The 17894-nt window shown below is 51.9% G+C and overlaps 1 protein-coding gene across 20 annotated transcripts in view; it reads left to right on the top strand.

Moving 5' to 3' along the window:
• AGAP1 (ArfGAP with GTPase domain, ankyrin repeat and PH domain 1) overlaps nucleotides 1-17894 on the top strand; it is a 533006-nt gene that overhangs the window by 447107 nt on the left and 68005 nt on the right. For 19 of the 20 annotated variants that reach the window (XM_025463529.3, XM_049101379.1, XM_035721573.2 and 16 more), the window contains 3 exons: nucleotides 5054-5208; nucleotides 8780-8870; nucleotides 17182-17404. In XM_025463529.3, coding sequence (XP_025319314.1) covers nucleotides 5054-5208; nucleotides 8780-8870; nucleotides 17182-17404 — 469 coding nt within the window. The remainder of the gene's footprint in view (nucleotides 1-5053; nucleotides 5209-8779; nucleotides 8871-17181; nucleotides 17405-17894) is intronic. The other variant, XR_007405993.1, reaches the window with a different exon arrangement.

Raw genomic sequence — 17894 nt, forward strand, 5'->3', positions numbered from 1 at the left:
ATCTGTAATCCTTTGGATCTAAATCTACTGTCCTGTTTCCTGTGTGTTTAGTGTCCTTGGTTTTGAGTTCTCATGTGCTTGATGTTTGTGGAATGCTCTTCCCTTGCAGGGAGATGCCAGGAGCCAAGGAGGCTCTGCAAACGTAGGACTGGTGTTTCCTTCCCGTCCTGATTGCCAAGTGGTGGGGCAAGGAAGGGGGGGGGGGGTGTCTCTTGAGTTTCTCTCTCTCTCACCTTATTATGACCTTATTTGTGCCACCAAAGGTGTTTGTCCCTGAGGGTGACGTTCACTTGTAGGCATGTAGCACTCAATGCTCACTGTGTGGTTTCTTAATTCTTGGGGATTTGGGGAGGGGGAGAGGGGGTAGGCTAGAGGCTTGGAGATTAGGCCGTCGGTGCAACAACAAGTATGTCTTATGGGGAAGCCCTGCACATTTTTGTCTGCCATATTACAGGGCAGTATGTTTGGAAGAGGTTCTGGAAGGCCTGCCCAGGCCGGTGCACGAGTGCTCACCTGGGAGGAGTGTGGCACACATTTATTGCGTGGTAAACTCTGAGGGACCCTTCCAGCTGAGCCAGAGCCAGTGAAACAGTCAAGTAAGGGCCAAAAGTAGGGGATGAAGAGCATCCTACAGATCAGGGATATTAATAAGCAGAGTTGTAACTAATGAGGTGGTGGTGGGAAGAGGGAGAAAGTGGAATCTGGGGTGACTCTGAAGGTTTATGACCAGACATAGCATTGTAATCATTAACAGAAATACTGGAAACCAAAGAGGAGCATTTGGAGATCATAACAGATCTATTTCATGCGTGTTAATTTGATGTGAAGACAAAATATTTAAAGAATACCTGTGGGCATGTTTAAAATCCCTGAATGATTGGATCTGGGGGTCAGAGATACAAATCTGAGAATTGTCCACATATATTAGAAGTGACTGTCCATGCCTTGGAAGGAAATGAACCCTCAGAGCCTGTGAGGGGTGGATCGGGAGGCTGTGAACTACACCTGGGGTATATGTTCACCTCACTGGTGGTCAGTGAGGGAGAGCCAGGGAGGGGAAGCAGATGCTGTGATTTACAAGCTAGAAAGAAACTAGCTGAGCATGGCAAGGCGATGGCAAGCATGCCTAGTGCACCCCCTCTTCCCCTAGGGCCGACATTGCTATTGAGTGCAGCACTCATTCTCCAAGAGCCTGAAGCCAGCCTTGGGAACCTCTGCACGGACTCCTGGCAGCTGCTCAGAGCTCTCTGTTACAAAAAAAATGAGAAGTGTCCTGCATCCCTCCCGTAGCATCTCAGAGTAGGAAGGCTCTACAGGGCATCTCTGGGAGGCTCAATATCCTCCGGGCTCCCTCTGAAGAAGACACACAACAAGGGACTGAACCCTTCAAGGGTGTGGCATCCCAGTTGGTTGTTTCATCTGCAGATAGCTCCTTCAGGGAGAGAATCTTCTGCAAGTACAGACACAAATGGAGACGTAGAAGATGCTAGAAAAGGAAACTTGCATCCAGTTTAAGTAGATGCGGAAGACAAGTAGCGGGATTGACTTTGAAAGTGAGAAGCCGCAGAGGAGATGCTGCAGGGAGAGTAGATTTGGATAGCAAGAAATGAAGTCTGACAGTCGGATGTTTCCGTGAACACTTAAATATGTTTGTTCCCATGAGCAGATTTTGTATGCGTAGGTAAGTTCTGTTTAACATAGTTAATAGGGCAAAGCCAAACTGCACTGTAGCGGCTGGATTTGAAAGTTTGGTCTTTGCACCAGCTATTACCAGTGTTTCAGTGGAGAACGCTCCCTAACAGCTATTGCAGTGGAACGAAACAAAAAATATTGGCGTCTCTGTGCCACAGACCCCCCATCATCGTTCTCACTGCTTTGTACCAAATCATCTTAGGGTATGTGTACGCCAGCCCCCAGCCACCCCCACCCCCCGACGATGTCTCCCATGTGCCGGAACCCTTCCCCTCTACCCCTGTGCAGTGCCCAGCAGCCATGTGACTGACCCGTGGTCGGTGTGAAGCAAACTCCGTTCTGTCCCTTAGCTCCAGGGGTTATAGCTCATGATTCTGGCTGGAACACTTTGTGGGACCAGTTGTGCGGAAAAAAAATTTTTTTTAAGATTTTATTTATTCATGAGGGGCACAGAGAGAGAGGCAGAGACACAGGCAGAGGGAGAAGCAGGCTCCATGCAGGGAGCCCGACGTGGGACTCGATCCTGGGACCCAAGAATCAGGCCCCGAGCCAAAGGCAGACACTAAACCACTGAGCCACCCAAGCGTCCTAGTTGTGCAGAAATTTAAACTAGGAAGTTAATGGGTGTGATTTTTTTTTTTTAACTGAAAGATCCAGTAAATCCTGATCCGGGGGATCTTTTGTTGTGCATCTGAATTTCACAGATTAAGAAAAGTGTGAGCCTGTTCAGTAAATAGAAGCAACAGTTGTCACACTACACCCGTGAATTAGCGAGTTTTCCCAACCGCCTGTGGCTTACGTCATTCTTTCTTGTCTGTCAGCTCATTGGGATGGTTTTACACAAAGTACATGAATTCGAGGTTCTATCTTAACAAAATTCAGTATAGAAGAGATTGTGATTTATAGTGTTAGGATATAAAACCCTGTAGATGAAGAAGCTGGGCCTTAAAAAATCCACAGATGTAGTGTCTCAGACAATAATTGCAAGGTATGATACAGGTCAGTCCTGGAGAGACCTGTTTGAAAGTCACAACTAGGGTTTTTTGGGGGGTCAGGGATTAAGATTTTATGATTTTAAGATTTTATGATTAAGATTTCATTTGGAGAGAGAGGCAGAGGAGAGAGAGAATCCCAAGTAGACTCTGCACTAAGCAGTGGAGCCCGATGATGGGCTTGATCTCACGACCCTGAGATCATGACCTGAGCCAAAATTCACAGACTGAGCCACCCAGATGCCCCCACAGCTGGTTTTAAAAATGAAAATCCCAACAAGGCCATGAGTGTCCAAGGGCATCCTGGGGTGGGGGCGGGGGTTGGGGGTGGGCAATGGACACCCCTCGCCATCCTCCCCCACCTCCCTGTTCCACAGCAGGTTCACTGTTCTGCTTCTACGTAAACATGGGGGCTCATTTGTTCTCAGGCTCAAGAGCACAATAGATTGAGGTAAAATTCTGATGGCCCCCTCACTTCTGAACTCTTATCACTGTCTCTCCAGAACTCGAGCCAGAGAGAGTCCGTGAGTGAGGGATGCTCACGTCCCCTGCAAGCAAGTGGAAGACCCCTAAGGCCCCTGTGTCTCGCGATCCATTCCAGGGGTCCTGCCCTTGCCTTTCAAGGGGCACCCCCCTTCAGCCCCTTTCCCAAGGTTTCCTGGGTCTTCTCCACAGAAGCCCAGCTTGGCCCCCTTTTTGGGGGGTGGGTGGGCATCAGTGCAGCTGAGACCAGGCCCGACCTGCACTCGGCATCTGCACCCCACAAGGTAGCCCCATCTCAGGAGCTTTTAACAACTCCAGGGTTGTCACAGACCTTTGAGAAGCTGGGGAAGCCCTGGACCCTCCTGTCAGACAAATGCTATTCATGTTCCCCCAGGACCGGGTACATTAACAGGAGGCCTTCCACAACAGTTTTGCCAGTGGATGGGCCCATCTTCCCTCGTTCAGGTGCCATTCAGAGCAGGTTCCAGGTCCCCAGGGGACTAAGCTCTAAAATAGTGTTTTTACACACGGCACAATAGTGTTCCCAGAATGCGTCAAGGTTCTAAACGTAAAGGCGACATGGCCCTGTTTCCAAAGCAGTTGATGGTCATTCAGGGAAGCGGTTCCCCAGAGCTGGCTGGGCATTCTGGGGCCTGGGGCCACCCCTGGTGTGGGGCTTGGCAGCATCACTGAGTCAGGTGGGAGGGATCCCTCAGCAGCAGTGGCTGAGGCTGAGGGGCCCAGAAGGCGGCGGGGCTGACCCGGGCCCCAGGGCGCTGGGCGAGGTCAGGCTGTGGGCACCCTGAGTGGGGCTCGGGAGCCAGGGGTGTGGAAGGGCGGGGCTTGGTGCAGTAGGTGTGGCCACATGCGAGTGACAGAGTGGTCACCCAGGCAGTGGTCAGCTCAGTAGTTCGTAGGTGGTTCTCATTAGGAACCACAACTGCTCACCGGGCGATGGTAACGCGGCTGCTTCACGGATCGAGTGAGCTGTTGTGCCTAAAACTCCAGCTCGAGGTCTCTCCGTGGTTATTGGTAACTGGTCATGCTCTTTATATGTGGCTCCCCCTGTCTCTTTGTCTCTGTGGCAGTCGGGGCGGGGGAGGACAAGTAGAGGGTCTCCCATGGTCTAGGCCATGTCAGCCTGAGCGGCACATGCCACCAAGCCAGAGGACCACACCATGAGGTAGGCGGCCTTTCCCACATTTTAAGGATAAGGAAGTGAGCCGGAGCCAAGAATGGGTCCCAAGACTCCCCCGTGGCAAGTGGTTCGACAGGCTTTGATTGCAGGTCCCACGCGTCCCGGGGTAGACCGTCGTCCCATGGCAGTCGTGAAGTCGCTTCAGGTCCCCTGGATCCGCGCTCACCCTCCAGGCAGAAGATGATGCAATCGGAGCCTTCCTCCCTGGAGTGGGTCTTCTGCTGTTCAAGAACAGAATCCCGCAGGCATCCCCACTTGCTGCTGGTGGATCTGTGGGTCTACAGGCAGTTGCTGGAAAGAAATCAAGACTCTACCCCGAGATTAGCGCTATTAACTTAATTTTCACCCCACAGATACCTCGGTGGCGCGAGTGACAATGTCATTTTCCTGAGTTGCTTCCTCTGTGCCCAGCGCAGAGACACTGACATCACACGCTGATTGTCATTTTTCCTCATCCCTTGAGCATTGATTGAAACCCAGCTGAACCACGCTGGCTTTAGGAGCCACGTCTTGAGTGTTTGGAGGTTTGTGGATTCAGATCTCCGCTGTGTAGTCGGCCGGTCCTGTGTGTGCTGCAGCCCCATGCAGGCGCGATTGAACCCAAAGGCACTTTTATGACCGAGGACTGGCGGAGGGGCCGCGGTCTCATGAAAGCTAAACTCTTCATCCCCACCACTCTGTGTTTCAGAACAAGAAGAAAACTTTGAGTTTATCATTGTGTCCCTCACTGGCCAGACGTGGCACTTTGAAGCCACCACATATGAAGAGCGGGATGCGTGGGTCCAAGCCATCGAGAGCCAGATCCTAGCCAGCTTACAGTCATGTGAGAGCAGCAAGAATAAGGTAAGACCCTTAGCAGGCTGCCCCCCGAAATCAAGAGCCACTGATCGTTAAAGGGAAGTGGAGGCCCCGAGTAATGCCCGAGGGAGGGGAGCATCATATGATGTGTGTGACTGACAAGACCCAGTTATTCTTCTGAGCGGAAAGCTAAATAATTGAAAAGAATAAAAAACACTTTGTGTCGATACGTATCAAGTATTAGTATCCTCGCCAACCACGGCCCTATGGCGGAACCCGTTTTAAATCTTGACGCTCAGCTAATCCCAGATAGAGAGCATTGACCCTTTTATGGTGGATGACGGGATCTCTCAGACCCTTGGGGCTTACGCGGCCACATTTACTTTGTTTGGCGTGGAATACGCTCCGGAGAGGAGAGGCAGACTTAAAAGGTGCACTGTTCTCGTCTCACAAGTGCACAAAATTCAAGCCCGTGTCGAGGTGGAACACCGACTGTGGTTCCGGACGCGAAGGCAAAGCGGAGGCGCCAAGACGAGCGCGGGGAGTTGGGGGAGGAGACCCCGTCCATTCTCTCCCCTCCGCTGGCGAAGCCCCAGATGTGTTTTGTTCAGCAGTCGGAGGTGATCCTTTGCAGTTGTTTAGCCAGAAACCAAACAAAACACCCGTAAGCCGCCTTACCTAGAGCCCTGCCAGGGATACTCCTCATAGAAAAGTCGCTCTTCCCATTACGGCTTCTTCTCATTCATGATTTTATGGCTTGGGATTTTCATGGCTTGGGAGGTCTCAACCGCTTCTCCGGGACACTGTAGAGGCTCAAAGAGCGTTTCGATTTTTCACACTCTCTCCAACTAGGAAAGGAGAGAAAGCACCGCCCCGCGACCTGCAACTTCATTTTGTGACCATTTGGAGAAATCTCTGCCAATGATTTATGCTCAGCTTCATCATTAAGAAGGGAGTCTATCTTTCAGAAAGATGGAGTGTCTTTCTTTATTACCCTCTTCACCAGGGTAAACCAGACCACAGCCGTTATTATTATAATGTAATTTGCTTCTCTTCTTTAAAGATGTTTTATACCCAAGGTGGAGAGAATCCCTGCCTTTCCTTTCTGAGAACCTTGGCTTTACTGAGTCACGTCCACGGACGAGGCTCCTGAAGTGAGTGCAAGGAAGCTTCTGGGTCTCCTCGCAGATGGGGATTGACGACACATGTCATACACCAAGCACGGAGCCTAGCTTAAGAACAGGAGTGGGGGGATCCCTGGGTGGCGCAGCGGTTTAGTGCCTGCCTTTGGCCCAGGGCGCAATCCTGGAGACCTGGGATCGAATCCCACATCGGGCTCCCCGGTGCATGGAGCCTGCTTCTCCCTCTGCCTATGTCTCTGCCTCTCTCTCTTTCTCTCTCTGTGTGACTATCATAAATAAATAAAAATTTAAAAAAAATAAAAAAAGAACAGGAGTGGGGAGAACATGTGGCTGAGCAGACACATCCTCCAAAGTGTGCACACCGTCATAGTATCTCACGTCAGACTCGAACCCATGCCACATCCTCCCGATTCGGGAAGAGCTAAATCCCCCATCTCTTTGTTCCATTTCACACCCTTACCAGAGTCTTCCCAGCTCTTTGGGAAAACAGCATCACATCTGGGCCTGACACACCAGCCTAAAATGCTGTTCCCTTTGCTAGCTGTGTGGGCTCAGGGGTGCTCTCCCTGGGAGGACTCCCTGAGCACCGGGGAAGACAGGTCCATACCTGTTTACCTTGGGAGTTTGCTGGATCGATGGCAGAGTGCACAGCAGGAAAATCACATCCAAGAGATAGCTGGAGGGAAAATACAGACTCATTGAGAATGAGCTCTAAGAAATTTTAGCTGCCTGTGGATAATTCAGGCGTGGGCGTACACGTGCGTACATATGTGTACGTGTGCTATAGAAGTCAGGTAGAGAGACAGGCACGTTCCTCTGTGTGCACGGACACACATACTCCAGCTGCCAACCTTAAATTGTTAAATACACTTTGAATAGTGGGATATCTAACCAAACGGAATAAAATCTTAATAATGTATTATGTTAATTAGATAGTAGAAATGAACAAATTACAATTTATACTTTTAGGTAGTAAGCAATCCTTTGGGTTTTTAAAAGATTTTTATTTATTTATTTGACAGAGAGAGAGGGTCAAGCAGGGGGAGGGGCAGGCAGAGGGATAGGGAGAAGCAGGCTCCCCACTGAGCAGGGAGCCCAATGTAGGACTCAGTCCTAGGTAGGACCCTGAGATCACGACCTGAGCTGAGGGCAGATGCTTATCCCACTGAGCCACCCGGGTGCCCCAGCAATCCATTGTTTTACATCAAACAAATCTGACATGAGATGATTCAATTTACGAATTCTGACCTAAAAATCAAGCTTATCTTAAGTGTCCTCTAAAATTTTTTTGGGTTTAGCCATTATTAAACGTGTGCATCGTTAGCTTTAGAAATAGTACATATCCTGGGTGCCTGGCTAGCTCAGTCGGCAGAGCGTGCGACTCTTGATCTTGGGATCATGAGATGAAGCTCCACATTGAGCACAGAGTTCACTTTTTAAAAATTAGCTCAAAAAATAGCACATAGCCTTTTACCTAGCACTTCTGTTTCCAAAACTTTGTCACCAGTAAGTAATGACAAATGCAGGCAAAGATTTAGCAACAAGTGAGTTCTTTATAGCACTATTTACAGTGGAGAAAAATTGGAAACCACCTAAAGGTCCATCAAAAAAAAAACTCCAGAAAGATGTTCTTAACGTTGAGTGGTATGCAGCCGCTCAATATGTTGGTGTTAGAGAACACCTGGTGGCATTGAGAAGTGACAGTGTGTCATTAGGCTAAAAGCACAGATTCCAAAGCAATATGTGCTGGCTTTTTTTTTTTTTTTTGTACATGTATGTGTACAGGTGTGCTTTTAAAAACAGGCTAGAAGAATAGATCCCATGATGTTAATAAAACGTAAGTACAGATGATCACAACATAGCTTATCAATTCTTATATTGTTCTTATGCCCCTTCTGAATTTCTTTAACTTGTAGAGAGAAGAGGGGTTAAGCATCAATTTAAGAACAAATGCCCCTTCCTGCCCCCCACCCTAGTTAGGGACTTTGTTGCATAGCAACGGAGATACTCTTAATGTGAAAAGTGCATCTCTAAGGCATGAAGCGTGGTGTGGATGTGGTTTCCTGGCGAGGAATCATGAGCTGTGTCTCATGGTGTTGATTAAGCCCTGACCCATGGCTCATAAGCAGATTATTTCCCATTCTTCCGTCTTCACAGCAAGCAGACACGACAAAGCACGTTAACCACTTCCATTCTCCGGCGGGGGTGGTGGGTCTGTGTTCACTCACGAATGATCCAGAACTTACTTCCGTCCTCGTTTCTGGTAGAGTCACCTCATCCCGTAGGTCTTAACGCAGAGCACGAAACATTCTCCGTCAGTTGTGCTTTCTTCCTGAAGAGGAGTGGCTGCTTCGAGTGGTCTTCATCCTGCATCTGCTGAAAAGGGTTGAATTTTGCCCTGACATTACTAGCGGATGTGGAAATGTCTCCCAGGTGCTTACACCTTGTATTTGTCTTTCTTCCCGTATGCCCAGTCCCGGCTGACGAGCCAGAGTGAGGCCATGGCTTTGCAGTCGATACGAAACATCCGCGGGAATTCCCACTGCGTGGACTGCGACACCCAGAGTAAGTGTGGGCTGGGAGGGGGGCCAGAGGGGGGTTGGGCCCTCCTCACGGGAGATGGGATGCTCTGAGAGGCCCACGCTGCAGTGGACCCATTTCTGACATTCAGCACGTAAGATGTATTATGTGACGTGATGACTTTTAATTCCAAAATCATATGTTCTAGATTTTGGCAACCAGTGGTCTTGGTCTTTATCTTTTCTTTCCTTTTCTTTTTTTCTCTGTGTGTGTGTGTTAGAAATTCATCGTAGGATAAAGTATATGGTGGAATCTGGTAGACTTCGTAATTACTGCTTCCTGCCTTGAAGTAACCGAGTTTTACTTCATGCTTCCCACTGTCCAATACGTAATACTCTGCTCCCTCTGAGAAAGTCATTTTGTTGTTATCCTTGAGGCTAAAGACAGACTTTAATTTTCTACATCCCAGCCCTTCGCACAGTGCTGGATGCATTCAGTAAACTCTTCCCAGTTATATATTTGTTGTTGTTGTTGTTGTTGTTGTTAAAAAACAGACCCGGGGCACCCAGGTGGTTCAGTTAGTTAAGCGCCTGCATTTGGCTCAGGTCATGATCTCAGGGTCCTGGGATCGAGCCCCACATCCAGTTCCCTGCAGCAAAGAGTCTGCTTCTCCCTCTCCCTCTCCCTCGGCCTCCTTGCCACTTGTGTGTGCTCTCTCTCTCGTCTCAGGCAGACTTTGAGCAGAAGTTGGTGTTTACAGGGGGCTGTGGAAGCCGGCGAGATCTGAACAGGTGACTGAGGGAGTCATGCAGTCAGGGGAGCAGCAAGACATGCAGCTCAGTGGCTGAGGTTTGTACATTTATGGAAAGAGTACCTGCTGCTCAGGTTGGAGGCTGGTTGGGGCCAAAGGAGGTGAGGGCACTGTGTGGCAGGAGGTGAGGGTGCTAAGTGGAGAACATGAAAGCCTTGATCTGCATCTGTAAACAGTGGGAGCTCCTTGGAGATTCAGAGCGGGGTCGGAAGGGTTTTGCGCTGTGCTTGGGGAGATTGTCCTGGCCCCACCACCTCCTGAGGAGTGGAGGGAGGGGGCGGCCACTGAGAAGGATGGTCAAGCAAACAGTAAGAGGCAAGCACTAACTCAGGATGTCAGATTAAGGGGAACGGGAGCCTCCTCTGAGCGAGCCCAGTGCTGCGGGGCAGGAAAGGGAGAGGTTGGAGGCCAGGGTCTGTGGCCTCCAAGTGAGAGAAGGGGGTCTCTTCCTTAAGTGTCTTCTTTTGTTTGAATATTTTAATTTTACTTTTAAAATGTGTCTTGAAATGAAGTTAGTATTAAGTGTGCGTTTTTATCAAAAAGTTGTTAAGGGAGAGTTTTTATAGCCGTTCGAGCCTCCATCAGAAGTGCCTAAGGTCGTTCTCACCACACAGCTCGAGTCCCATAGAGGCCCGATTCCGGGGCTCACGGGCTTCGTGGTACGTGGGTCACTTTCGGGCAGGAGTCCTTCCTGGGAGCAGGGGGGTCGTGGGACCCCCAAAGTGGGGGTCAGGTAGTGGGGAGGGGAGGCCCCTGAGTAGTTGTGCAGGGACGGAGGGTGCGGGGAGAGGCCGAGAGTGGATTATGGAGGAGAAAGAGGTCTCGAGCTCCCAGTCCTTAAACATCAGGGCTCTTAGTTCTCGTGACTGAGAGTGTGGGTGCTGAGGTGGGCCCCTGACAGGGAGGAAGTGGAGGGTCTGAAGGGTCGCTTTAGATATCCCGGGTCACAGAAATCGCAGGCGGAGCTCCCTGCCCCCCTGCTGTATTTTTTCGGAGAACCAGAACAACGGGGGACAGAGATCAAAGACACAAGGAGGTGACACATTGGCAAAGGTTTTTTTTTTTTTTTTTTTTAATCAAAATACCCAATTTTGGTGAAAATGCTGGGCAGTGTACCACCCACACGCTGGCAGCGAACTGTAAAACCTCCCCAGGGCAGTTTGGCAACGTACATGAAAAGCCCCAGACAAATGGGTGCCCCATACTCCTGCTCATGCTCCGGGATCCAGGGCCATGGGGGCGAGCAAAGGGGCGCAAAGCTGTAGCGTCAGAGGTGTTCATCACGACGCTGTTTACAGAGCAGAAAATTTAAAAGTAGTTATATATATTTTTTAAAAAAATATTATATTGAGATGGAGAAATCTTACAATGCTCTGGAAATGAGAAGGTATTTAGGCAGTGAGTCAAGGAGACCTAGTGAATCATTGTAGGGATTTAGGTGGAAAAGATCCGTGAGGATGCATTCCAGAAACGTTGACCCCACGCATCCCTGCAAGTGGTAGGATCTTTGGTGATGGGGGTCGTCTGATTGTTTTATAGTGAGCACTTGTGTCTGAGGAAATTGGCCTGTATCTTGGCGTGTGCAAGTACGCGTAATGGCCAGACACTAAACGTAAGGAAGGGCTCTTGTTTCTGGGTGTTGAAGAGGAAACGCGGCCAAGAAGAGGCTGCAGCTTTCTGCCGGGCCCCGGAGAGCCTGACTCCTCCTCCAGGGACCTGGCCCTGCCTGCACCTTCCCGGGGAGCCCACAGGACGCCCTTGCAGCCCCCGATGTCACAGCTTGGGAGGTCCCCCCTCATGCTTCCAGGGGCTTCTGGCAGGAGGGGGTGGCCCTGCCAGGCCACCAGTGTAGGGGAGGCTTCCTTGGACGCCAGTGGGATCGGGGCTTCTGTACTCTGCTGCTGAAGCCCTAACACAGGAAAGGACACCCTGCCCTCCACGCGGGTCCTGGGCACCAGGCCTGGGGCCTCCGGCTGGTGTACAGCCTCGGCGGGTTTTTGTTATTCTTACTGATTGAAGGGCTTTCTTTTTTTACTTTTTTTTTTTTTTTTTTTTTTTTTGAGAAAAGAGAAATTGAGAATAAGAACATGACTTTTCTGGGTCCCGGGTAGCTTTGTGTGTTCTCCGCTGCAGCCTGATCGTGCCGTGGCTCTGCTCCTTTCGCTTCCAAGACGTTATCAAACCGCAACCCAGAGGGTAGGGCCCGCCTCCGCCCGAGCCAGGCGCCTTCGGGACAGGGGGCCACGCGCGCCCGCGGGCCTCTCCGGGAGCCCCTCGCACAGCACGGCCCGCCGGACCCCAGGAGCGCGGACCAGAGGCCAGCGTGCTCCCGCCCCCGCCCCGGCCACGGGCTGCTCGGGGAGGTCTCCGCCTTCCACAGTTCCCTCAGCTGTCTGAAGGCAGAGCCCGAGGGGCCCAGTCCCCGGGGTCCCTTCTCGTTGCACGGAGCTTCGGCAGAGGCCCCCCGAGGCCCCGCCAGCCTGGCCCCGGAGACGGGCGGCCCCGACGAGGACCGTCCACGCGGACAGCGCTTGGCTGTGGCCCGACGGAGGGAGACAGGATCAAACCGAGGGGAGCGGCTGTGCCCTCCGCTGTGACGGCGCAGCCCCGAAGCCGGGACAGAGCACGCGCCCCTGTCCTCCACGCGCTGTCGGGGACAAAGGTGGCAAGAGGGAAGGCGCCCATAGGAATTGGCTAATAAATGCTGCGTTCCAACACGAAGAATTATTTTTAATAGGAAGTGCTTACGTATGTGTCAAGTGAACAGAAGCCAGAAGACGTCTTTTGTGTAGTGCATTCCTTCCATGAAAATACGCACAGATAAAAAATACCAGCTGTCCACGATCGGAGTGGGTGGTAGTTCCAAAGATTTGCTTTCTTCGTTCTTTGTACTCTACACACGTCTTTTGTTTTGTTTTGTTTTTTTCTTTTTTTTTTTTTTTTTTAATAATTACACACATCTTTAAATGAGCCTGTTCCTTTCCTGGTTATAAAGGGATCTCAGGAGAGGATGGAGGGGGACTTAGGGGCGTGGGCCCGTCCATCGGCCTTTGTCCCTGTGAGAGCGAGGCCATTTGCTCCACAGTCCTGGGCTCCAGGGGCCACAGCCGCCTCTCTCGGCCCTTCCGACTGGCTTATGAACGTTGTCCCCCCAGTTTAGTTGTGTCCCCCTGGGGCAGAGGGGATGGGGCTTGGGGATTTCCGTGACACACGGGGTTTGGAGCTGTAGGAACTCTGCTCCACCCACCCCTCATTCTTCCTGAGAATGTGCCAGAATGCCAGGAGCCGCCTGTCTGCACACCTGGGAGACCCCAGAACGGTTTTCCAGAATGGGCTCTGAGGTTCCTTAGCTCGGGGGAGCCGTCTGTGGAGGGAGCCGCTGATGCAGTCAGTTTGGAAACCCACAGCCTCCATCCCTCGAGGAGCTGCAGCCCCAGGACATCTGTGCTTCTGGGAAATCTGCCGTAAAGATAAAGCGTGGCCAGGCCCTTCGGACAGTGGAAGTCTGTTGAGGGCACCTGTTGCCAGCCCTCCGGCAGGAGAGTCAGGAAAGTCCCCCGTCAGGAGCCCTTGAGAAGCCAACACCTTGGAGCCCTGGCGCGGACAGACTCACGGAGGCAGTGCGGCCTTCCCACCGCTCCGGGGCCCCCTCATCCACGAGGCCCTCCTGCCCCCCGGGCCGGAGCTGACCCCGCCCTCCCGGCTGGTCCCCTTGCCCTGGATGGAAATCACCCTAGCTGATCTCCCCCCGCCGTGCTGTGTGAACGCTGTAAGCGCCTTCTCTCCCGTTATCCTGCCAGATGTCTGGGAGCGTGTCTTACCCTTGTGCCTCCAGACCTGCCCCAGGAAGGGGCTCCCCTCCCCCCCTAGTCTCTGGGTGTCCCAGCAGAACCTGTCATAGGAGCACATTCAGCCTCTCACTCCTGTTGCCTTTTCCTACTGGTATAAAAAGAGACTGCAGATTCTGTAACTATCAGCCTGACATTGTTGGATCTTTGCCCACATGTCACCTCGGAGAAGCCTTCCCTGACCACCACGGGGTCTAAATCACACACACGGATAAGATCTGTGTCCCTCTTGTGCTCCATAGCGGGGTTTTCCCAGAGCACACATTTACCCAACATGCTGTGTGTTGTTCCAGGTTGTTCACTGTTGGTCTACCCCATGGAATCGAAGCCCGACACTTAACCCCCAGGACAGCCCCACGGGGTTGGGCATCATTGGCCTCGTTTCTTACTCGATGCCTGGAGAACAGAAGACACTTGCAAGGGGCAGGCAGGCAGGAGGCTTGTGTGGACAGGCAGTGGGGGTCACTGCACTGGAATGGACATGGGAGACCATTCAGGGCTTTAAGGCCATGCTGGCCCCACCTGTCGGCCTGAGGAGGCAGCCCAGGGCCTGCCCCGATGCATCCTGGTGGGTGCAGGGTGTGTGACCCCGCAGTGTTGCTCGCAGTGCTTAGATGCTGCTGCCACCTGCTCAGAAATTGTTCTCACCTACTGGAGCAGAGGCAAGGCCGTCCCTCCTGGGCCCCAGCAGCAGGACACTCAGAGGCCATGTCCCTGCAGCCACTGGTCTTACTGAGGTGATGGCAGGTCCCAGCAATACTTCACTTCCCTCCACCTTCAGTGTTTCTAATTTTCACAGAGATCTGCGTGTAGTCATTGAAACGTGTCCTGTATGTCCTCCTTCAGGGGACACCACACCAACGGTCTCCGAAGCTCCTGGGGCAGCAGGTGGGGTGGCAGTGCGCTGGGTTCCCAATCGGGGGTCAGGACCGTTGGGGTTCTGTGCCTGTAGGATAGCCCAGAGAATGGCTGCAGAGGTGGGCATTGGCACCCGGAAGGGGGACCTTCCCACGTTGAGGCAAGTGGCTCATGGCGACAGTGGGGACAGTGTGTAAAAGCATTCACCAGTGGCTCTCAGCAGTGGGTGGAGGTGGGCACGTGAACCTCCTGGCTCCTAGTCCATGTCCCACACCTAGCTGCCCCAGCCGGCCCCTAGGACGGGACGGGTCCTCCGCTCTAGCTCGGCCATTCCTTCAGTCCTTCCTCCTCCTCTGCCTGAGGCAGGCTCTGAGGTGACGCCATGAACGAGGTCGGGGCCCCTGGCACTGCCCTTCTGCAGGGAGGGTTTTGGGAAGTGAGGCCCATGACTGTGAGGGGCTCCTAGGAGCAGCTGGAAGGCTGCTGTGAGGCCACTGGGAGGGGGACAGTCCCTAGGAGGCCAGGTGCGTCCCGAGGCCTGCAGGAAGAGAAGCCCGGCAGAGGGACGTACGTGGTGCAGGGGTGTCAGGGAACTGAAGTGCTCCTGAGAGAGAGACTGGCTCGCTTCTGATCCTGCTGGTCAGGACTGCAGCCCAGATCTGGATGGCAGAGTGGCAGCCACAGAGGGGTTTTGAGTTAAGGTGTGACACAGTCAGGCTCACCGAGGAGACCGTGGACTGTGGGACGTTAGAAGGTGTGTGGCCGTGGACGGAAGGCTGCTGCTTCCAGCTGGTGACAGGGGCAGGGGGGAGCGGTGGGGACAATAAGGGAATGAACATCGAGAAACTGAAGTACTTGGTGATTGGCTTGGGGAGGGGGGGCAGAGGGTGATGGAAGGATCAGGATCCCGGCTTGAATACCTGGGTGAATCAGTTCCCAAGTTCCTGGCCTGAATGTGCTGCGATGGAGCTGTGCCTGGCACAAGATGACGTTCACAGAGGGAAATGGTAACAGGGAGGTACCTGCAAGATTTCCAAATGCAGACGTACAGTGGTCGTTACACGTGCTGCTCAGAGAGAGGAGCATATCTGTGTTCGCTCGAAGCAGGCGGTGTCTGTGGATAGTTGTTAGCAGTTGGGTCCTAATGGGATCTGTGGGTTGGGTAGAGTTTGCTTGGAAGAGAGTATGGAATCGAAAGAGATGACCCCGCAGGGCCCTCTGAGGTAAGGGGTTCAGGAGAAAAAGTTGGGAAGGAAATCAAGTTGGGGGAGCTAGACAAGTGCTAGAAAAATCCAGGGAGGGTATTGACCAAAAAGGCATCTAAAGGCAGTGTTGTAAGATGGTATCTCCGGAGGTCGAGTAAAATGACGGCTAAACACGTTGGTCCTTCGGATTTTGCCTGACTTGGTGACTCTGGCTACCCTGTCCTGTGGAAAGGTGGGGGTAGAGGCCACGTTGGGATTGGGAGCTGCAGACTCAGAGGTGGCCAGTGTAGAAATTGGGTTAGGAAGAGGCGCATGTTCCGCAAACTGTTTACCACCCCACCCTCTCTGATCCCCCCCAAGCCCGAGGCCCAGCCTCCATGCAGCCTGTCCTCCTGCACCTGCTATGGGTGACCTCTTCGTTCCCACACGGCCTGTGCATTTATTCTCTTGACTATACCCTTCAGCATTTACTCTGCATTTCCTCATTCTATTTATTTTTATTGTTGTTCTGATTTGGGACACACGTTTCCTCTTCCCGACCAGAACTTGTCTGAGTCACAGACCTCTCTTCTCCTGTATCCCCCCATGGTATCCATCCCACCTTCCAGAGTATCAGATACGAAAGAAATGGCTGGCTGGTTTCTGATGAATTCTGATGACAAGGTCATTTCTGGGTTTTTTTGTTGACTCTTCACATGTACCTGGAGTAAATATTGATTATCCCTGGGATGATTTAAGCCTTACTTTCTTCTATCAGTGGTGAAAGCCATTGGCTGTCAAGGTGAGCTCCGTCTTCACAGATCAGCTGTAGGTTCTGGCATGAAGCCAACCGTGGGCCTGAGTTCTCCGTCTTCCAGCGCTGCCGGCCACTTGCACACAGGGAATGATCCAGCTCAAGGGTTCCAGTTGTGTTCTCTAAGCTCATCTGTTGTCCTTGGTGCACGATCACAGCCTAAAGCATCGCCATTCATTGTGCAAGTCAGGGTTGATCCAGCTAGGCCATAACCTAACCGGTAGACCCTGCCCACCATCTTGCCAGCAGCAATAGAGCACTCCAGAGGTTGCCCTTAAAAAGATCACCAGAAACCATGTCTTCATCAGAGCACGCTTGCCTTCGTGCTTGAAATTTGCAAACACGTCCCTCGTGTGACTAATGAAAACTCGGATGTGCCTATGGTTGTGGAGATGGCTTGGTTACCAGGGACGTCGTAGCTTTGGAAATCCTCTCCAGCACTCCCTGTCTTTCCCTCTGTCAGCAGCCACCATGGTCACATATGATCGCACACGGCTCTTTTCCACGTGCATCTGTGCTCTCGAGGACGCTGCTGTTCAAGTATTAGGAAGTGCATCTCTCTGTCCGAACCAGTGCCTGCACCTGTTTATCGTGCAGGAAAGTCTTCGGCTTTGGAGCCATATTTTTAAAAGGTGCCCCTAGCATGTCAAACCTTTCAAGATGCCTGACACAGTATAGAGTACTGGCCGGGGAGCGTTTTCAGGCCCCCTGATTCTAGGGAGGGACCGCCCGACGTGAAGTCTAGTAACTAACTGGCCTTCTGGTTCCAGAGATCCTGAGGGCAACTGGAATGAGTGATGATGGTCTGACCGCATGTGGCACCCTGTCCCTCTTCCCACAGATCCTAACTGGGCCAGTTTGAACTTGGGAGCCCTCATGTGCATCGAGTGCTCAGGGATCCACCGGAACCTTGGCACGCACCTTTCTCGAGTCCGGTCGCTGGACCTCGACGACTGGCCCATCGAGCTTATCAAGGTGATGTCATCCATTGGGAATGAGCTGGCCAACAGCGTCTGGGAAGAGAGCAGCCAGGGGCGGACGAAACCCTCGCTGGACTCCACAAGGTAGGGACGCGGGAAGGTGGCTCTGGGGCTTTCTGTCAGCGGGTCGGCAACTGGAAGTGACCCCAGTGACAGCCTCCCCCGGAACTGCCCAGGCGACCTATAGGAATTGTCTGTATTTCAAATTGGTTTTCAGCAGACATGGATGATTCAGGCTCCTTAATTTTTTATGTTTGTTTTTACACCTTGGGGATTCCTCTCCCCCTCTTAGAAATGTATTAGGCTTCCAACCTGATGAATATATCACTTTAATTAATACATTTCTAATAGGAGTAAGCTGTGCTGTTAACACTAATTATGAATTTTTGTTTCTTTTAATATTGTTATTCTTGTATCTTTGATGTGCATCTACTCAGTAGGTTTCCCTCCCCACCCCCCACGTACCCACAATAAGCGAGTTTGCAGTAACAAAATATATTTTATTTTCTAAAATATATTTCTAACACATTTAATCAGCCAACTAACAGCGTAACGTATGGTGACTCCCTCATTA

Source organism: Canis lupus, chromosome 25, assembly GCF_003254725.2.
Source record: "Canis lupus dingo isolate Sandy chromosome 25, ASM325472v2, whole genome shotgun sequence".
In the NCBI taxonomy this organism is placed as follows: domain Eukaryota; kingdom Metazoa; phylum Chordata; class Mammalia; order Carnivora; family Canidae; genus Canis; species Canis lupus.